We start from the raw sequence: 19341 nt of genomic DNA, 5'->3' as shown, positions 1-19341 counted from the left end.
TTTGGACAAGCCAGCTTCATTTTGGAATAAGGTGCTGTGGACTGATGAAACTAAAATTGAGTTATTTGGGCATAACAAGGGGCGTTATGCATGGAGGAAAAAGAACACAGCATTCCAAGAAAAACACCTGCTACCTACAGTAAAATATGGTGGTGGTTCCATCATGCTGTGGGGCTGTGTGGCCAGTGCAGGGACTGGGAATCTTGTCAAAGTTGAGGGACACATGGATTCCACTCAGTATCAGCAGATTCTGGAGACCAATGTCCAGGAATCAGTGACAAAGCTGAAGCTGCGCCAGGGCTGGATCTTTCAACAAGACAACGACCCAAAAAACTGCTCAAAATCCACTAAGGCATTCATGCAGAGGAACAAGTACAACCTCCTAAATGGCCATCTCAGTCCCCAGACCTGAATATAATTGAAAATCTGTGGTGTGAGTTAAAGAGAGCTGTCCATGCTCGGAAGCCATCAAACCTGAATGAACTAGAGATGTTTTGTAAAGAGGAATGGTCCAAAATACCTTCAACCACAATCCAGGCTCTCATTGGAACCTACAGGAAGCGTTTAGAGGCTGTAATTTCTGCAAAAGGTGGATCTACTAAATATTGATTTCATTTCTTTTTTGTGGTGCCCGAATTTATGCACCTGCCTGATTTTGTTTGAACAATTATTGCACACTTTCTGTAAATCCAATAAACTTCATTTCACTTCTCAAATATCTCTGTGTGTGTCTCCTATATGATATATTTAACTGACATTTTTTATCGTAACAACCAACGATTTATACAGGAAAATAATGACTATTAACAAGGTTGCCCAAACTTTTGCATCCCACTGTATGTATACAGCGCATATAACAAATATTCAACTCCTTGGAAGTTTTCCAATTTTACTATTGTACAACATTGAATCTCAGTAGATTTAAGTTGGCTTTTTTTTACAATTGATAAACAGGAAGAGAGTTTTTAATGTTAAAGTGAAAACAAATCTCTGCAAGGTAATCTAAATTAGAAACAAATATGAAAAGCAAAATATTGACAATACTGTATTTACTATGCAGTTTATCATGGTGAAAGATGACATTAGTACTCCATGATAAAAGTACATTATAGGCGCTGTATAGATAAATAGTGAGCAGCAGGCTATGTGATACTTGCCCTTTCACTATACTGTACTGTTCTATGCTGTCAGCAGGTCAGTAATTGATCTATTATTGCTTACTACCTTAACTACTCTCATCTTTTCAGATATTTATAAATGGCATATTTTAGCTCAGTAATGTTGTTATTTGTTACCATCATCAATCCAGGAAGTAGAACTGTATTTCCAAGACCCCCAAGAACTCTTGGATATTCTTGCTGAGCTGGAGGAACAAAATTTGTCTCACATTCAGAATTCTCAGGAAACCGAGGAAACACTAGAAGAATTTAAGCAGATTGTGACTTCAACCCAAAACAGCATGTGAGTTTGAATTCTGTTGAATATACAGTAAATCTTGCAGTACGCCAGAAAGGTCATTCCATGTTCTGTTCACTGCTAGTGAATAAAAAAGAAAATTAATATGACACAGTCAATAAATTCTCCTCAATGTCAGCCCTTATTACATTAGAAAGTACTTTAGCAAGTACAGTGGTGCTTGTGGTTCACGAACGCATTCTGTTCTGTTGTTCTGTGAAGTCTGTTCGTGAAGCAATTTGTTCGCAGTCCAAGAAAAGTTTTCCCATAAGAATGTATTAAAATGTAATTAATTGTTTCCCAAGCCCACCTAACCCTATTTTTTTTTATTATTTGTAATAGTAAAACATCTGGAAAAAAAGACATTACAGTATAAAAAAGCCTTATAATATGAAAATAAAAATACGCAATATCCGACAAGTGAACATCACGTTCATGCTTTTCAATGATTTCACTTGTACAGTGATGTTCCTAACCACCTTCTTCTTCTTATCAACACTACTATTGCTCTTCACTTTCTTAGGGTCCAAGCTGAATTAGTAACAGGAATTACCGTAACAAAGAACACAACACGTGTAGAGTAAGAACTAGTATGTACAGTACTGCGCGTACATCTGACCGTGACCAAAGACTAAGAGAGTGTGGACAGGCAGGCTGCTCGGCTAGTGGGACACACTTGCGTCGCTGGGATTTTTTTCGTCAACCAAAATGTGTTTGTTAACCACGGCAATTTTTTTAAAGAAATTTTTGGTTGTGAAGCGATTTGCTCGTGAACAGGGGCGTTCGTGAACCGCAGGCATGACTGTACAGTATTACTTTTTTATATATTAAGAAATTGCTCCCAACCCTAAAACATTTCCTGAGCTACGTCATTGACAAATGTCATACTTTCTAAGTAACGTTTCTGAATGACTGACCACGTTTGTGCCATATGAAAACCCTCAGTAGTTCCTCCTTACTGAGACCATTAAGCAGCGACAGTCTCTTTGCCTCCACTGTTATAATTTTAGAAGAGACAGAACCACAGGTCCAGATGTAAAGTCACTTCATCTTGAATAATTTCAACTTGATATCTGGCTAAAAAAAAATGATGAAATATTATATTTTAAAATTAATTGGTACTGATTTTCTTTCGCAGTATGCTTGTTTTTGAAAACACCAGCCACTGAAACATGCTCTTTAAAAAAATGGAACTTTTGCAAGTGAATGTAATCATGTGGCTTATCCTGGCATAATAAGGTACAAGACAAGAACCAAGCCTGAATGGGCATCAATCCACTGTATGGCTCACTCAAGGGCAAACCACTTCTGGTCAACTGAGAGTCACCACACAGCCAAACACAGATGTCCTTAGGAGGTAACCGGAAACAAACATAAACACATCTAAAACATGTAGACTCTACACAAATGGTAAGCAGGATGCCAGATCCTACTACTTTGTGGAGAAACCCTTCTGTAGACAGCTGAAAGGCATCTCTTTAAGATTCAGTATTTAAAAAAAAAATGTTTTATTAATTTATCAGGGTATCGGACAACACTAAAATCTCCATTTACTGTTGATTCTATCTGTTGACCACTGTTCTGTAATGCAAGCTGTAGACTCTCAGAAACATGTCATCTAATTCTGTTGTGGCGTTGGGTCTACCAGACCTGTTCCTATCACAGTTTCCAAGTCCCTTTTGATGGCGTAGGACGCTGTAGTCTCTGACACTTTGGCTTTCTTTGCAATTTCTCTAAAAAATAGACCTACACTTTTAAGGGCTATAATGGCATGTCTGTCTTCCTTTGTTAATTGCCTTTTTCCCACCATTATGATAGCAACATGCAATACAGTACTGTCCAGATAATGCTTCATAAGGTGTGCAGCAATGCAGTTTTTCCAACACAGTTTTAAAATAAGTAATCAACAAAGGCTGGGACACCTGCAGGAATCATTTCTATCAAATTTCAAGGCTTCATTATCTTCCATTGCTGCAGAAAAGCTGTAAGTGTTTAACTCATTATTTGTTTCTTGAAAAAGCCCTTTTGTATAACTCTAAACCTTACATTATTTTTCAGTTTTTGGTAATGTAAACTTTTTTTTTTTTAATAATCTGTGGCCATTTACGGTTTATATTTGTACCATTTCAGATTATAAACTGGACTTGAACTGCTTACATTTCAATAAAAACTAAAAATAAGTGGTGTTCTAAAACTTTAGACAAGTGTATAATTATTTGTACATAAATTTGCACATTATTTTTTCAGACTCCACTTATTTCAACAAGTTGTTAAAGCTCACGTCTGCCACAGCAATACAGAACAGTTGAAAGGGAACAATCCTGGATAGGACACCAGTCCTTCACAGGGCACATTTCATCTCCAATTTTAGGGAAAATTTACAGATGACAAATTTGGACATGTAGGATGTGCGAGGAAACTAAAGTATGGGCACATGGACATGTGAAGAATGTGCAAGCTTTGCATTGATAGTAATTATGCCAGAATTTGAAGTTGTGTTGTCCATTTACATATTAATGAAACAATGTATTAAGTTGGCACTAATTTATCAGAGATTGGTTACACTGGTTAGTATGGCATTTGAAGCCCAGCTCACACAATGCATACAGAGATGTTTTTCCCACTTCACAAAGGCATGCATGTTAGTCTAATTGACTACACTGTTATCAGTGAATGGCCCCTCTACTCAGGATTAAATGGGTTTAGTGGACTTTTATTATACAGTAAGCCTTTGCACATTCTAAATTCCTTAGTATTGTTCCCTTCTTTGTACTGCAGTTACAGATTATACGACCTGTACTTGGAAGAATGTCTTTGAAAATCTGACATCTTTAGTGTAAGGCAGGGGTGTCAAACTCCATTCCTGGAGGGCCACACTGGCTGCTGATTTTTGATTCAGCCTGTTTCTCCATTAGGATTTCAATTATTACTCCTAAAAGAGCATAATGTGTTGCCTTGACTTTAATTGACTTACGTTTTAATTATCTTTATTTTTGCTTGTAATGTGATGCAAACAGATCACCAGGCTAATTGACACTCCTTAGTCTTTAAGATATTTTTTGAGAAAAATATTGTATTAAAGAAAAACGGATGGTGATGTGAGAAAAATGACTGGTGTGGCAGAATGTGAGCACTAACACACCACAGAATTAAACAAAGGGTTTTCTTACCAGCTAAAGAGGAGATGGATTGGAGTCAAAATGGTGGTCCTACAGGACTGTTTAAAATCCCCCAAATTGGCTGATCATCCACTGGCTTGCTTTGCATCTCTTATTGTTTGGCAGCTATTTAAGGAAAAAAATAAACAAGTCAGTCAATTATAATTTAGGTAAAAAAGTCTAAACAATTAGCAGCATTAACTGGTTTCTAATTAAAGAGGTTTGGAACACAAACCTGCAGCTATGGCGACCCTCGAGTATGAGTTTGGCACTCCTGCTGTAGAGCATCTATTGCCAGCTTTATTTATACATATAAAAGGCAAAGCCCTAACTGACTCATCACTAATTCTCCCACTTTCCATATCGATGGGAAGCTGAAATTTCTCATGCTCATTCCTTGTAGTGTACTTACAAAAGTTAGGTATGTTTCATGTCCTATTGCAACACCCAATAGGGGGAAACAGTTGTACCCCCTAAACTGTATATATAGATAGGGGAAACCCCTCCTCACTATTTCTGTGACTTCCAATATATGTAGGAAGCCCGAATTTCCCATGCTCATCCTTTACACTGTACTTACAAATGTTAAGTATGTTACATTTCGCCCCATGCCCCGTAATGAACTTTAGAAAATAACGTCTTCTTTTTGGCGGTTCTCGCCATTATGCCGTAAGGAGCTTTCAGAACTGACCTCTCCTTTTGGCGGTTTCATTTCTTATTTCCGTTAACAGACGATTTATTTCACAGCAGAAATGCACAAGGGCCACCCCCGGTCCCCCTTCCTTTATCTGTACGGCCGCTGTCCGTGCACCTACCACGTGGTTGGCTCCCTGCCTATATACATTAACGACATCCCGCACTCATGTGCCTCCTCACTTGCTTCCTTACTTTCCTCAGCTGTTCGTTGTGCTCACTCCTCCGTTCTTCTTTACTCCACCGCTTTCAGCCTGTTATTGTTGGCCTTGCTTCACGTCTTCCTGCTGGTTCCTCCTGCCTTTTCTTTTACTCCACCGCTTCAAGGCTGTCATTGTTGGGCTTTCTTACTTGCTCACGTACGTCTTCCTGGTGCTGACTTCTGCTTTTCATTCCCTGCTCCACCGCTTCTCGCCTTCCTTTGTACTTTCTTTCTCAAAAGGTTCAAGTTTACCCCGAATAACATGTCTATTTCGGTGATCAGCGTCAATCACAATTTCACCGACCAGTACCCAGTGGTTTCTATGCCCCAAGACTGCGCCTGCCTCTTCCATTCTCTCTTACTTATTGCATGACCATACCAGTCTCAGCGTTGATATCTGAAAAGACATTGTGTCTTATGTACTGAATGACTGGGACAAACTTCCGAAACAAAAACATGTAAGTCTGTCGACTCTGTTGTAGAACTAGAGGATGCGGTGCACTATCCAGTAGAGTTTCTTCATACTCTTAATCCTCCGGGCATGCCTGCATACTCTACTTTTGAAGGTCGGCGCACCAATTATGTTACTATGAAACTTAAAACCACCAAAATTTTGTAACGACGCCAGGCTTCAGATCAGATCTCTGCACAAGAACCTCATTGAGGCAACTGTCTTCACTGGAACTGGCCATGGGGAGACTGGATTTATTTCTCACATCCCTCTCATACCCTCTGACCTCCCACTCCAATTTAAACGCCTCCAATTTCCAGTAAGGGTCTGCTTCGCTATGACAATAAATAAGCCACAGGGCCAGACTCTAAAAATGGTTGGCACTGACTTGACACAAGATTGCTTCTCACATGGCCAACTGTATGTTGCATGCTCAAGTGTAAGCTCAGCAGACAGCTTGGTCATTTTACAGCCTAAGGGCAGAACTGCAAACATTGTTTACAAAGAGATCCCTGCATCCTAAAAATGTGCATTTCTCATACACAACATTTAAAATCATAAATTAAACTCTTTACAATCATCAAATTCACTCTCAATACTAAAATAAGCCTGTGGCAATTTCATTGACAATCATGTTACATTATTTTTAAAATGTTTCCTTTTCTTTTTCATAACTTCTTTAATACTAGAATTACCAGAGCCTACGAGAAAACCCGTAGATCCATCCCACCTTAAATCGCTTTGCACCTCTCCATCAGCGTCTTTTGTACTGTAAATGTGTCGATAAGCAGCCAGCAGCCAGCTATCACATCCCCCACCGGCGCACAATTTTCTCAGCTCAAGTCTGTTTACCTGCATGTCAGTTGCTTGAAGTTGTATAGAGTGAGAAGTCAAGCAAAATCATACCTTTGATAAATACTATACTGTATCATTATTTGGAACAGATGCATTTCATGTGTGTTCCGTGTCTACAGCGATCTATGTACAGTAAACACCGTTAAAATAGAAACGTTTTTCATGTTTTAGTAAGAATTGACAAAATGTAGACATGAAGTTTATAATGTGTGAGGCCTGAATTCCAAATATCAAAGAAACACTTTCACAAAAGGTACACATATGACAGAACAAATGCGCTTCTATTCAAGAATATAACTGCAGATAAAGAAACCCGCATTAGGGTGCAACATTGACACACATTTACTACGACCGCTTTGGTGACACAACGGTATCAACTGTTGACTGGTAATCAAAACTTCACGGGTTTTAACCCGGATGAGTATGTTTTGAGAAGTGAGCTGCTCTTATTCTTACTATTTTAGAATAAAAACATACATTTGATGTCAGTCTGTAACAGCCAGTGTAAATGTATGATACTCGTAAAGGTTAGCTTTTTTAGCTAGTGTACTTTTATTCAAGAATTTAACCGAAGAAAAAAAAAGCAGGTTACGGTAGGCGGTTGATATGATAGCTTGTGTGGTGCAATGCTAAGAACTGCTGCCTTCCAATCAAGAGGTCACAGTTTCGATATTAGCTGCTTCCCAAATTTACCATTTTGAGTAGTGAGCTGCTCTTATTGTTTATATCAAACAATAAAAACATACATTTGATATGAGTCTGTAAATTTATAGTACTTGTGGTTTTTTTTTTTTTTTCTTTCAGTTTTATTCTCACTCACGTTCAAGCTTCCACATAAAACACATGTGACGCCTTTTTCAGATAAAGACGTGGTAGGTACAAACTTGTTGTGTTACACCCCTTCTTTATTTGAAAACCGTGTCAGATCTTGTGCGTGAACGAGACTGTGAAAACTGTGGGTGCGAGTGTTGTGCGTGACTAAGAATGACTGTTTTTATTCAGTTTTATTCTTGAGTGCTCCTGCTCACGCTGAATTAGTATGCGCCTTCTGATCCATGATGTCAAACCCGCTCTGACAAAAAAAAGAGAGACTTAGATATATATGACATTTGGAATAATTCATTTTATGACCTGTATTGTACATTTCGGAAAACATTGTTGCACTAATGCAACATTGTATTCATTTGCATACCTTCATACGGTTGATACGTATTCTTACTATTTTAGAATAAAAACATACATTTGATTCCAGTCTGTAAAAGCTGGTGTAATTTATGATACTTGTAAATGTTAGCTTTTTTTTTTTTTTTTAAATTCAGTTTTATTCTCTTAGCCGCGTTCATGATCCCAACTCGACGCACTTGACACTGCTGTTTTCACATAGACGTGCTATAACAGAGGTAAACTCAAATCATGATGACACCTCTACATCGGAGCAAAAATGCACTTTTGCCATCGCTATACTTTGTATATGTACATGGGAAGCTCTGCACTCTACATGTGACTTTATGCTGTAGCAAGTAAGTAAATAAATAAAGGTAAATAGGTAAATAACATTCAATCTGGCTCTTACATACAAAGTACAGCAACGGCAGTTTCCACCTGCAGCTATAGACTGTGCAGTGCGCAAGCGACTCTCCACGCTAGTGTTTAGATCTGGATGGTGTATGTGCCCCCAAAAAAATTCTAACTGCATTCTTGTACCATTGCTTGCGTACTGAAGTGTCAGAAGGCACTTTTGTGGCATTGCACGTATTGTTATAGCGCGTCTTTATGTGGAAACAGCAGTGTCAAATGGGGGGAGGGGGGGAAATTGTGAACACGACTGAGAGAATAAAACTGAATTTAAAAAAAACAAAAGCTGACCTTTACAAGTATCATAAATGACACCGGCTATTACAGACTGGAATCAAATGTACAGTATGTTTTTATTCTAAAATAGTAAGAATACGAGCCGCTCACAACTGACGTACTCGTCCGGGCTCAAACCCGTGAAATTTTGTTTACCAGTCAACAGTTGATACCGTTGCGCCACCGAAGCAGTCGTAGCAAATGTGTGTCAATGTTGCACCCTAATGCGTCGTGTTTTTTAAATTCTTGAATAAAAGCACACTTCTGTTATATTTGTACCTTCTGCACTACATGTCTACATTTTGCCAATTATTACTAAAACATGAAAAACGTTTCTTTTCTAACGATGTGTTTACATAGATCGTTGTAGACACAGAACACACATGAAATACATGTGTTCTAAATTACGATATAGTAATTATAAAAGGTGTCATTTTGCTTGACTTCTCACTCTGTACAACTTCAAGCAACTGATACACAGGTAAACAGACTTGAGCTGAAAAAACTGTGCGGTGGTGGGGGGATGTGATAGTAGGCTGCTTGCTGTTTGCTGCTAATCAACACATTTAAAGGACAAAAGACGCTGATGGAGAGGTGCGAAGCGATTTAAGGTGGGACGGATCTATGAGTTTTTTCATAGGCTCTGGTAATTCTAGTGTTAACGCACTATTTCTCCGCTGCGAAGTGCGGTATTTTGCTCTTTTGAATTATAAAAGGTTTAATACATTCTTAACAATGTTTTGGGGACTGTTATGTGTTACTTCAGTGACTTCAATACAAACCACCTAACAAATGTGATCTTTTAGCGCAGGGATCTCAATCTCCAGTCCTGGTGGGCTGCAGTGGCTGAAGGTTTTCATTCTAACCCTTTTCTTAATTAGTGACCTGTTTTTGTTGCTAATTAACTTCTTTTGAATTCATTATAATTGACTTACTCTTGAAGACTCAAGACCCAATAATTGTTTCTTTTTCCTTAATTGGCAGCCAAAAACATAACGAGATACAAAATGAGCCAAAACATGACCAGCAGACTGTGATCATCATACAATATCTGAACATAAAGAAAGATGAAGGTCTCAGGAATGTTAATCTGCTCAGGTCTCCAAAAACTGTAACAGTGCTCTTAGAAAAGAGAAGATCAACAATTCAGAAATGTCCGCTGTTGCACAATGAGAGCACCAACAAGCCATGAAATTAAAGAATGAGTATAATTAACGACAAGACTCGGTGACTAATTAAGCAACTGGCAGGAGTGAAATTGGTTGGAGTATGAAGACCTGACTTAGTTGGTCTTCTGTTGGCTCATTCACTTCACATTTCATTGCTGTTTAAGGAAAGAAATGAAACCATTCAGAGGAATGATGAAGAAATTCCAGGGAACAAATGTTAAAAATGAATCTTAATTCAAAAGAAGTTAACTAGCAGCAAAGACAGGTCACTAATTAAGAAAAGGGTTACGATGAAAACCTGAGCCACTGCTGCGGCCCTCCAGGACTGGAGTTTGAGAGCCCTGTTTTAGAGCAATATGGCTCACATTTTAGGATGCTCATGGGTTCACCTTTACCTCTGAAAAAACTTAATATTCAGTGGTTTCTTTTATAAATTTTGCATTAGGGACAAGGAGATAATGGCACTAGAGCATCAGATCACCGAGTTAAACAAAGCCATTGAACAAGAAAAGGAGAAAGCAGCTGAACTGGAGCTCAAGTCTCGAGTGTTCTCCTTTGGCCAGTACAAGCCAGAAGATCAGGTAGGTATTATGGTCCTTTATCGTTTGCATCAGTACACTAGGTTAGAGTTTACCCTTTGGTCTCTTGGTGCCACTCTTTGGTACAGCACATTATGGTGAGTTATGATGGCCAGTTTGAGTCTGTAAATGGCTTAACAGAACATATGGCAAATACACTGTCCTTAAACTGAATGGAACAATCTAGCAATGAGAGATGCAAAGGTAGGCTCAAAAATATATAGAATTGTTAAAAATATTTTTTTATAAAACTCACAGCTATTCCGTTTTAGTCACTCTCAAAATACTCTGCCTGAGGTGCAATCCACTTGTCCCAGCACTTCTCCCATTCCTTTCTTCTTTATGCACAGCTTTGTTTCTTAAGCTACAGATTTGAAATTTGGCACCTAGGTACATCACAACATAAACTACAATTTGACACATAATTTTGGCATTGTACCATCAGGGAGATGTAAGAGCAACTTAGGGTTTAAATTAGTAGCATTAATTGCTACAGTGTGATCTGCCAGCACAGAAACAGCACTGTGCAGATTGTGATGGTGGGGTAATGGTTAACACCACTGCCACTCAAACAGGGAATTAGGGTTCAATTCCAGCCCATTGCAATTACCTTTATCTTTAATCAAGCATTTCCTTAAGCTATTTATGTCATGACCCTATGCCTCCCCATCTCAGGCCGTATCATCTCCAGAGCTGTTTATTGAAATTTGTAATCTCAAGAGTATTCAGGTACAATTACAACCTGCCCAGCACTGTTTGTCCATTGTATTTGAGGCTCTACTCAGCTAACCAGCAAAAACCCACTGCTGAGTCAAGTCACTTAACAAATTTGGATTACTGATTATAAACTGTTCAAAAAAATTAAAGGCACACTTTGAAAACACATCAGATCTCAATGGGAAAAAAAATCCTGCTGAATATGTCTACTGCTATGAACAGGGTAAAGTGTTAGGAACGAAAGGATGCCATATCATTTAATAGAAATGAAAATTATCAACCTACAGCAAGCTGAATTCAAAGTCACCCTGAAAATCAAAGTGAAAAATTGAAACAGCAGGTGAGTCCATTCTGCCGAAATTTCATTACAGCAACTCCAAATCGTAATCAGTAGCTTGCATGGCCCCCACCTGCTTGTATGCATGCCCGATAATGTCAGGGAAAATGCTCCTAATGAGATGATGGATGGTGTCCTGGAGGATCTCCTCCCAGATCTGGACCAGGGCATCACTGAGCTCCTGGACAGTCTCAGGAGCAACTTGGTGGCATCAGATAGACTGAAACATAATGACCCAGAGGTGTCCTATTGGATTTAGGTCAGGCGAGTGAGCATGGGGGCCAGTCAATGGTATCAATTCTTTCATCCTCCAGAAACTGCCTAAATACTCTCACCACATGAGGCCGGGCACTGTTGTGCACCAGGAGGAACCCAGGACCCACTGCACCAGCATAGGGTCTGACAATGGGTCCAAAAATTTCATCTCAATACCTAATGGCCGTTAAGGTGCCATTATCTAGCCTGAAGAGGTCTGTGCGTCCCTCTATGGATATGCCTCCACAGCCCATCACTGACCCAAGAACAAACTGGTCATGCTGAACGATGCTACAAGCAGCACATTATTCTCCACATTTTCTCCAGACCCTTTCACGTCTGTCACATGTGCTGAGGGTGAACTTGCTCTCATCTGTGAAAAGCACAGGGTGCCAGTGGTGGACCTGCCAATTCTGGTATTCTATGGCAAATGCCGATTGAGCGCCACGGTACCGGGCAGAAAGCACAGGGCCCACAGGCCACCCTCATGAAGTCTGTTTCTGACTGTTTGGTCAGACACATTCACACCAGTGGCCTGCCAGCTGGAGGTCATTTTGTAGGCTCTGGCAGTGCTCATCCTGTTCCTCATTGCCCAAAGGAGCAAATACTGGTCCTGCTGATGGGTTAAGGACCTTCTACTGCCTTGTCCAGCTCTCCTAGAGTGACTACATGTCTCCTGGAATCTCCTACATGCCTTTGAGACTGTGCTGGGAGACACAGCAAACCTTCTGGCAATGGCATGTATTGATGTGCCATCCTGGAGAAGTTGGACTACCTGTTCCAGCTCTGTAGAGTCCAGGTATCATCTCATGCTACAAGTAGTAACACTGACCTACGCCAAATGTAAAACTAGTGAAAAAACAGGAATGGTTTAACAGACGGAGGTCACTGACATTTTTACCTCCTCATCTGTTTTGGGGGTCGTATCACTTTTGCCCCTCTAGTGCACCTCTTGTTAATTTCATTAACACCAAAGCAGCTGAAACTGATTAACAACCCCCTCTGCTACTTGAACTGACCAGATCAATAGCCCAGAAGTTTCAATGACTTGATGCTACCCTTTGATTAAAAAGTGTTCCTTTAATTTTTTTTGAGCAGTAGATTTAATCTAAACACAAGTTTTTCCCCACCTTAAATTCCCAGAATTCTTTGCAAACGCTGACAAAATAGTTTCATCTGCATGGTTACATTCTTACTAATCCTGCTTTTATCTACATATTCCACATTTGTTAGACAGGAGGCACACTGCAGCTCCTCTATCTCCTATCATTTTCTGTTAATTTCCTCATTTTTTGTGGACACACAAAACACTTTTGTGAACTGTAAACTGGCACAGAATGAGCATCAGGGGATGGCTCCTCCTCCAGTGGTATCTCTTGCCTTATATTTAAAGCTGTTAGTATAGATTCTTGACTATTAACTGAATTAAGTGGTTTTCACTAAATAAAAATCATTTTTTATTTGTTAGAAATAAAGTTTTGACTAATTATTTCCTTAGCTTTAAAAGTAAACTATACAATTACCTAGGTTGTCATTTAAAATACTTGAACTCCTCCACTTGGGGCAGGATCTCTCCCCCAACCCTGAGAGGGCACTCCACCCTTTTCCGGCTGAGAACCATGCTCGGATTTGAGGTGCTGATTCTCATCCCAGCCGCTTCACACTCGGCTGCGAACCGATCCAGAGAGAGCTGAAGATCACGGCCTGGTGAAGCAAACAGGACAACATCATCTGCAAAAAGCAGTGACCCAATCCTGAGTCCACCAAACCGGACCCCTTCAACACCCTGGCTGCGCCTAGAAATTCTGTCCATAAAAGTTATGAACAGAATCGTTGACAAAGGGCAGCCCTGGCGGAGTCCAACTCTCACTGGAAACGGGCTCGACTTACTGCGGCATCCGCAGTGATGCGGGCTCTGCATCGGTCTGTCGTGGTGAAAAAGGAGCTGAGCCGTAAGGAAAAACTCTCAATTTACCAGTCGATCTACGCTCCTACCCTCACCTATGGTCATGAGCTATGGGTAGTGACCGAAAGAACGAGATCGCGAATACAAGCGGCTGAAATGAGCTTCCTCCGCAGGGTGTCTGGGCTTTCCCTTAAAGATAGGGTGAGAAGCTCAGTCATCCGGGAGGGGCTCAGAGTAGAGCCGCTGCTCCTCCGCATCGAGAGGAGTCAGATGAGGTGGCTCGGACATCTGATCAGGATGCCTCCTGGACGCCTCCCTGGTAAGGTGTTCCGGGCACGTCCAACGGGGAGGAGGCCCCGGGGAAGACCCAGGACACGCTGGAGGGACTATGTCTCCGGCTGGCCTGGGAACGCCTTTGGGATTCTCCCGGAAGAGCTGGAAGAAGTGGCCGGGGAGAGGGAAGTCTGGGCCTCTCTGCTTAAGCTGCTGCCCCCATGACCCGACCTCGGATAAGCGAAAGAGGATGGATGGATGGATGGTCATTTAAAATACTTAATGGAGAAATGTGTGTGTATATCGTTTGAAATCCAGACAGGGGTGATGACTTTCATGAGACCTTGAATACACTTGTAAGGCACTGTATTTGTTGATCCTCATCTGTTAACTCTGACATATGATTCTACTATGCAGGAAGAAATGCTGAACAACCTGAACGCTCAAGTGGAAGAAGTTTATCGGACCTGCATCGGAGACAATGATGCAAACCTGAGTACGCTTCTCATGCTGACATCCATTGAGACCCGACTGGAGGAGCTCTTTGAGAGTCTTGAGACCATGCCCCAAGAAAGAGTAGACGCAGTGGCAAAATCCAAGGAGAAGGAGAGACGACTCAAGTGAGTCAAATTTACTTTGATCTAAGAAAGGATGATGTTTTGCCAGATACGTTCGATGACTTGCTGCTCCATTCAGTCATATGTCAAATTGATCGTATGTCAAACACAAAGTGTACAGAGAAGCACAAACCAATCTTCTGAGTCTTGTCATCAACACGCAGGGTTCGTGTAAGGTAGTGTTTCCCCAACCACTGGGTCACGCCACTGGTGGGTCGCAGGTGGCCATTTGTTGGTTCTACAATGACAGGGTTGGTAAACTATTGAGCCGCGACTTGGTGGACTGCCCAAGCAACCAGCAGCACTGCGTGATAAGTCTCCCCCTTTCTAAGAGAGTTTGATTCACCCAGGGGGTGGTTTTCAATTTCTGCTAGTGGATCACCAATTAATTTAACACTAGACTTACCAGAGCCTACGAAAAAACTTGTAGATCTGTCCCACCTTAAATCGCTTTGCACGTCTCCATCAGCGTCTTTTGTCCTGTAAACGTGTCGATAAGCAGCAAGCAGCCTGCTATCACATCCCCCACCATCGCACAGTTTTCTCAGCTCAAGTCTGTTTACCTGCATGTCAGTTGCTTGGAGTTGTATAGAGTGAGAAGTCAAGCAAAATCATACCTTTGATAAATACTATACTGTATCATTATTTGGAACAGATGCATTTCATGTGTGTTCCGTGTCTACAGCGATCTATGTACAGTAAACACCGTTAAAATAGAAACGTTTTTCATGTTTTAGTAAGAATTGACAAAATGTAGACATGAAGTGTATAATGTGTGAAGCCTGAATTCCAAATATCAAATAAACACTTTCACAAAAGGTACAAATATAACAGAACAAATGCAAGAATATAACTGCAGAAAAAGAACCCGCGTTAGGGTGTGACATTGACACGCATTTACTACAACCGCTTTGGTGGCGCAACAGTATCAACTGTTGATTGGTAACCAAAACTTCACGGGTTCGATCCTGGACGAGTACGTTTTGAGAAGTGAACTGCTCTTATTCTTACTATTTTAGAATAAAAAATATAAATTTGATTTCAGTCTGTAACAGCTGGTGTAAATGTATGATACTCGTAAAGGTTAGCTTTGTTTTTGTTTTTTTATTCTCCCAGTCGCGTTCACGATCAAAACAGTCAACAGTTGATACCGTTGTCACCAAAGCGGTCGTAGTAAATGCATGTCAATGTCGCACCCTCATGCGGGTTCTTTTTCTGCAGTTATATTCTTGCATTTGTTCTGTTATATTTGTACCTTTTGTGAAAGTGTTTATTTGATATTTGGAAATCAGGCTTAACACATTAATATACATTTCATGTCTACATTTTGTCAATTATTACTAAAATGAAAAACATTTCTGTTTTAACTATGTGTTTACATAGATCATTGTAGACAAGGAACACACATGAAATGCATGTGTTCCAAATAACGATATAGTATTTATAAAAGGTGTTATTTTGCTTGACTTCTCACTCTATACAACTCCAAGCAACTGACACGCAGGTAAACAGACTTGAGAAAACTGTGCGCCGGTAGGGGATGTGATAGTAGGCTGCTTGCTGCTTTTATCAACACATTTACAGGACAAAAGACGCTGACTGAGAGGTGCGAAGCGATTTAAGGTGGGACGGATCTACAAGTTTTGTCGTAGGCTATGGTAATTCTAGTGTTACCAAAGGCAAAACTGGGTCATGAGCCCACAAAGGTTGAAAAAACACTGGTGTAAGGAAGATGGTGCAGGCCAAAGAATTACCCATGTGGAGCAGCCCCAATCAAAACAAACCTTAAAGGGCACCCCAAAACTCAGCATATGAGACCCTTTGGAATATTAATAACAACAATTAAGAAAGATTTAATACAGCGGCTGGCTTTGGCAATTTCTAGAACGCTACCCTATTGTTTACCTATGACCCGCTGCCTCAACTCAGTCGGCCATAAATTAGAGCATGACAACACAAACCTGCTGGAGTCCAGTTATAGAGATAGAGATTGAGTTCATTCTGGTTGGGACATATCTGTATATTTGTAATGCTAATGTCTGTCCATCTGTCACAAGATTACTTGCAAACTAATGGGGCTAGAACCTTGACCTTGGTCTTAATCAAAAGGCCATGACCTAATATGTTCTGGAAATTCAAAAAATTTCAGGTAGTGGCAACCTGGTAGGCAGAAATGTTTATTGTAAGTAAAGAACAGACCCTGCAAGGCCATTTATTGATGATCTTGTAGAGCACGGCACATGTTTAATCAGAAATTATAATCAAGTCTAAGGTTTTGCACTTTTAAGGACTGTAGATCTACATGTTTTATTAGTAGCCCTGTAATTCTCCCATACTTTACTCCATGTACTTGCTTTTTTATTTGACAAACCCAGAATATTCTCCACTCATTTTTGTGTTATTTGTGCCATTCAGAATAACTACAAAAAAAATAGCCAAGAATGTACACCAAAAAGTACAAAAAAAATGAAAGATAATTGACAAAAGTTATAAATTACAGTAACAGATCATTTTGACTCATAACTATCCATTAAAAAATTGCTTCATGATGCAGCACGGGTTAGGGTTAGTATAAAAGCTTTTGCATGATCAATCATTACCTTAAATATCATCTCTGTTATTTTTTTTGTTAGCATCACCATTTTAAATGAGTAAGCCAACATTGCTTTTCTGCAGTATGTCATTTTTAAATTGGGTACAGAGTGTCTTCATTATTAAAAGCCCTGCACTGCAACAAGGCAGTAAAATCTCTCATTTAAGGTAGAAAAACACAGATGAGTGAATGGGCCTAATGGTTTAACCCAAGTTATACGCCGACGATGCAGAAAGGTGATTGTTTAAAGCAGAAGTATATTTCTTACTAATCCACATATATCTGCTTTCAATATTACACATAAATGAACGCAAAGTCTTCCTCTCTTGTCAGTGCTCGGTGGAACAGTCACAAGATAAAAGTTCAAGTCTCACCTGGGAACCACAAACAGAAAGACCAGAATGTAACCCGCTTCTCCCCAACATCAGCTCAAGCCCTTCATAATATATAAACAAAAAGTGCTTCAAAGAGTTCATAATTGTTTTTGTTCTTGTTCCACACAGATCTTAACATTTTTAGTTGACCCTTTGTGCTTTGATTACCAGGATCCAGGTTTCACAAATTTTAGAGCATTCAACCAGTAAGTACAAAAGGCTTCCTCTTAGTTAGGCACCTCCAAAGCTCACAAATACTGTATATCCATTTCATATGGAGTCCCTGCTCATCATCAACAAGTATGCATTACATTTTACATTAGCCTTTTATAATACATACTGTATTTCAAATCACCAGAATTAGACAGGATCTGAAGTTTATTTCACTTTTACTGATTTTCAGTCATCCCAGTTACTAAGCCGTCCATTAGCAGGAAAGAGAAAATGATGAAATAACACAATTCCATTTTTTTTTCAGGTTTAGAGAGGAAAAGCTGAAGCTACAGAAACAACACCAGGAGGAGAGAGTTCGCAAAGCATTAGAAAGGGCACAGGCTGATATTAAGAAGCCGGTATGTATTACTGTTTTGAAAAGTTCTGCTTTTAAACTATAGTCTTACCTGTATTCATTCTGAGAAATCACATACTGTAAGCATGAATTACTACAAGTCACCATTATGGATTCAATCTTTGAATAAGTTAATAATAATAATTCTTTACATTTACATAACACTTTTCTCACTACTCAAAGAGCTCTCCATGCAGGCAAACCCCCAATCTCCTTAATGCAAAGCAGCAGCACTACCACTGTGGCGCCTGTGTGAATATTCCACATGCAGCTCCTACTAAAATATCTGTGTTTTACCCATTATGTATAGTAAGTCTCTAATGTGAAAGGTCTGGCAACTTACAACTATGTAAATGGAAAAAAAATCACAGAAAGAGAGGTGTATTATCAGAAAAATATATTGTTGCTGTGGCTGGATGTGGTGCCAAATATGGATAAATAGCAGGCCCTATCTATGGATACTTCCAGTCCTGATTTAAGAGTTAACCACATATACTCTAACAGCACACTGGACCTCACAAAAATTATATTGTATGCAATTTTACACTTAATTCTTTTATCAAAATGCACAACTGTTCATGTTTCATTGCTGTGCTCTTCTGTTTCTGTAGCTTTATAGCATCAAAATTTCATAATTATTATTGACTAACCTTCTCACAAACCAGTAGCCAAGAGACTTGCATACAGTGCATCCTGTACAAAACACATCATAAAAACATGTAAAAAAGAGAATATACAAAGTTTATCATTTAGGTTTTGTTATGTGTTATTTTCCATTAAAACATTTTTTTTTTCTTTTAGTCTGGAAGAAAGCTGATATATCGTTCACAGCCTCCTGCACTCAAACAAGAAGAAAATGACAATCAAATTTTTGCTGACAAGGAAAAAGAGGAACAGAATTTCTTTTTCAGCTTCTGAAAAGGCAAATTCACTTAAGATGAGTATTACTTGGGGAAAGAAAAAAAAAACACACACTGCACCATCTCTTTAGGGATAGGACAGTTTTAGAGTTTATTATTGGATACCATTGAAAATGTAATTTTCTGTGAAGGTATAATAAAACTGTATATACCCATATTGTCGTTTTTCTTTGTAAAACTACCCACTCTATGCTGGTAAACCACAGATCATTTCTGTCATTGTGTTGATAATCACTTTAGGCACAATAAGTAATTTACAGTGTGCACCAACATCAGGAGTGGAGCTCCCAAAAGGGACCAGCCCATCAATAGCTTCCATATATATAAAAAAAAAAATAGGAAACTTGTAATAATAATTGTAATAATTGT

At 39.5% G+C, this 19341-nt stretch overlaps 1 protein-coding gene and 1 long non-coding RNA gene across 3 annotated transcripts in view; one reads left to right on the top strand and one right to left on the bottom strand.

Moving 5' to 3' along the window:
• cfap100 (cilia and flagella associated protein 100) overlaps positions 1–19129 on the top strand; it is a 48762-nt gene extending 29633 nt beyond the window's left edge. For both annotated transcript variants that reach the window (XM_039771111.1, XM_039771110.1), the window contains exons 12-16: positions 1310–1461; positions 10280–10415; positions 14318–14520; positions 17963–18056; positions 18854–19129. In XM_039771111.1, coding sequence (XP_039627045.1) covers positions 1310–1461; positions 10280–10415; positions 14318–14520; positions 17963–18056; positions 18854–18970 — 702 coding nt within the window. In that variant the 3' untranslated portion in view covers positions 18971–19129. The remainder of the gene's footprint in view (positions 1–1309; positions 1462–10279; positions 10416–14317; positions 14521–17962; positions 18057–18853) is intronic.
• On the bottom strand, positions 932–4971 carry LOC120540390. The gene is made up of 2 exons (XR_005635805.1): positions 4626–4971; positions 932–1536 (listed from the first exon to the last, which is right to left on the bottom strand). It is a non-coding gene; the product is annotated as an uncharacterized LOC120540390 (long non-coding RNA).
• Positions 19130–19341: the final 212 nt, after the last annotated feature.

Source organism: Polypterus senegalus, chromosome 12 (genome assembly GCF_016835505.1).
Source record: "Polypterus senegalus isolate Bchr_013 chromosome 12, ASM1683550v1, whole genome shotgun sequence".
Taxonomy (NCBI): Eukaryota; Metazoa; Chordata; class Cladistia; order Polypteriformes; family Polypteridae; genus Polypterus; species Polypterus senegalus.
This window is presented reverse-complemented; position numbering and strand designations above follow the sequence as displayed.